This window comes from Kalmanozyma brasiliensis, assembly GCF_000497045.1.
Source record: "Kalmanozyma brasiliensis GHG001 unplaced genomic scaffold PSEUBRA_SCAF25, whole genome shotgun sequence".
Lineage (NCBI taxonomy): Eukaryota > Fungi > Basidiomycota > Ustilaginomycetes > Ustilaginales > Kalmanozyma > Kalmanozyma brasiliensis.
In genome coordinates, this window is record NW_015961965.1 from 2244 (window position 1) to 4667 (window position 2424).

The 2424-nt window shown below is 62.4% G+C and overlaps 1 protein-coding gene across 1 annotated transcript in view; it reads right to left on the bottom strand.

The window, feature by feature from the left end:
• PSEUBRA_003729 (Retrotransposon gag domain protein) overlaps positions 1 to 2129 on the bottom strand; it is a gene marked incomplete at both ends in the record, with an annotated part of 2477 nt that extends 348 nt beyond the window's left edge. Inside the window, 2 exons of the mRNA XM_059465151.1 lie at positions 1 to 370; positions 457 to 2129. The exon at positions 1 to 370 is cut by the window's left edge and continues 348 nt beyond it. Coding sequence (XP_059321434.1) covers positions 1 to 370; positions 457 to 2129 — 2043 coding nt within the window. The remainder of the gene's footprint in view (positions 371 to 456) is intronic.
• Between the last annotated feature and the right edge of the window lie 295 nt (positions 2130 to 2424).

Genomic DNA, 2424 nt, shown 5'->3' on the forward strand with positions numbered 1-2424 from the left:
TGGCACAGTATGCGCGTACTCTGCCGAAGTGGGGAAATGGATACGGTCGTTCTCCCAGTCAATCTGCGGCCGTAGATGCCTCAGCGTACCGTAGCCTATGATCAAGTCGAAGTCTACGATGTCGGCTATGTATGCATGGAGCCCAGGTAGCTCCTGCTGGCCTACGCCGACTGTCACGACGGCGTCTTGAGTGATGGGCACTTGGTGGCCGCTGATGCCGTGGATCGTCTTGGAGGCGGCCGTGGGTGTGGTGTTGATACAATATGTACGGGCGAACGAGCTTGAGAGTAGAGACAGGGATGCTCCAGTGTCGGCGAGGATGCGAGCCGGCTTGGCGTTGATGGTGCCGGTGAGCTCGAGGACCGACGGACTGGAGTTGATGGAGAAGCACAACTGACAGTTCTGGTATATACAGGTGGATGGCGAGGAGGGTTGCAGGACAAGACAAGCCATCACTGGGTTGTCCCACGAGCGTTTCCCTCGCCGTCGTCGTCATCCATGCCGACGAGAGGCTCTTGGGCTGGTAGCAGCTCATCATCCTCGACGTCTTCCTCGTCCTGCTCCTTGGAGGGGTCTGCCACGGTCTCGCCGTCATCCTCCTGGGCTGCGAAGGCCTTGGGACCTGGCTGACGATCCTTGTTCCGTAATACGGCGAGGCGGGGCCGTTGGGAGCAGCTGTGGGACCAATGTTCCAGGCTACCGCAGATCCTGCAGCCGTCTCCGAACGTGGTGGGCTGTGGTCGCCTCGGCTCGTAGCGGACAGGCAGCTTGCTGGCCAGGTGCGGAGGAGGGGGCCGCCCACTGGGTCGGGCACTACCGGCTGGCGCCTCAGTACGTGGTTGAGCGGCAGTGGACCAGGATCTCATGGCGGGGCGAGGTTCATTTGCCACTTCGGCCGGGCGCATAGGTGCCTTTGCCGAACTCGTTCGAATTCGCTCGGGGGCGAACCGGTCGTAGCGGATGGCATCAGACGTCGAGTCAGAGAGCCCCGCGCTACTCTGAAGCGTCTGCTGGTTGAGCACCCGGCTTCGATCGATGGCCTCGACCTGCCGGTACCACTCCCACATACTCTGGGGGGGATCGCGCTCGAAGAGACGCTGAAGGCTTGGCGTGAGGCCGTTGCGAAAGACGAGCATCTTCATCCTCTCGTCGCTCACCTGTGCTCGGTCTGCCAGAGCCCTGAACTGCTCGACGTACTCGATGGCCTTGCCTGCCTTGTCAGAGGCTAGCCTGATGGCATGCAGCTGGAGGTAAGCTTCGTACTGCACATCATGGTGGCCGTACAGCTCCTTCAGACGGTCAACGAAGTACGTCCAGTCGTTGAACAGGATGCCTGACTGGGACGGGTCCACGCGGAGCTTCGAGCGGTACCACTGCAGGGCCCTACCTCCTAGATTGGGTCCAAGGTACTGGATCCGGCGCCGGGCATCCAGCATCTCGTAGAACTGGAACCAGCTCTCGATCTCGATGAGCGAGAGCTCCAGGTCGTTCTCCTGCCACTTCGGGAAAGCAAGCTTGGGGCCGTTCTTGCTGGCTGGCTTCTCGCTAGCCATGCTGTAGTTGGCAGGGTGTACACGAGGAGCCATGGGGCCGGTGGCCGTGGAATACAGCTCCTCCTGACTGTAGTCGCCTCGTCCCACCATGGGTACCAGGGGAGGCTGCCTGGGTGTCGACGATGCCAGCGGTGCGTGGCGGCTGGGGTGGCCTTCAGAGGCGAAGGAGGCCTCGGCCAGAGGAGTGTGTGGGCTTGGCGGGAGCCTCACCGTCTTCGCCTGAGGGGTAGGCGAAGGGGCTGAGGAGGGGAGCTTCGTGGTCCTCGCCTCCTCAAGCTCTGCTTCAAGCTCCTTCTGCTGAGCGACTGCTTGAGCCTGGTCCTCCCTGGCTCGAACAACGTCCTCGAGAACCCGGGAGTGGGCATCAGACTTAGCGAGGAGCGCCCGCTTGGCATCGTTCTCCTTGAGGAGGTGGTCCAGTCTCGTGCTGGTGACCTCCGCGCGGAGCTCGGTGATGGAGGCCTGCAGCCCTTGAACGAGCCTCAGCAGAGACTCCATGGTGGGCTGGGCCTCCTCCCGCTGGGAGCCCCGGGGTGAGGTCTCGCCAGGTAGCGATCCCTGGTGGGAGCTGGGCATGGTGAGCTACGGGGCACTGCTTGAAGGATCCACTCTAATGTAAGGGAACGCGTGCCTGATAGCCGTCTCGGGGCTCGACTCTTGAAATCGGCAGGGGCAGGGCCACGCGTGCCGAAGTCGCCTGAGTTCGCTGCGGCTGGCAGTGGCTCTGCCGAAGTGAAAGCCGGCTATCGACTGACCCTTTGAACACTCCGTTCAGAGGCAGCGCGGCGTAGCTCGGTGTTGTAGGTGTAGCGCTCACGCCCCGTGAGTGTTCTTGACGGCGGCGTAGAGCTGTGGGCAATCAGGTGAGCCG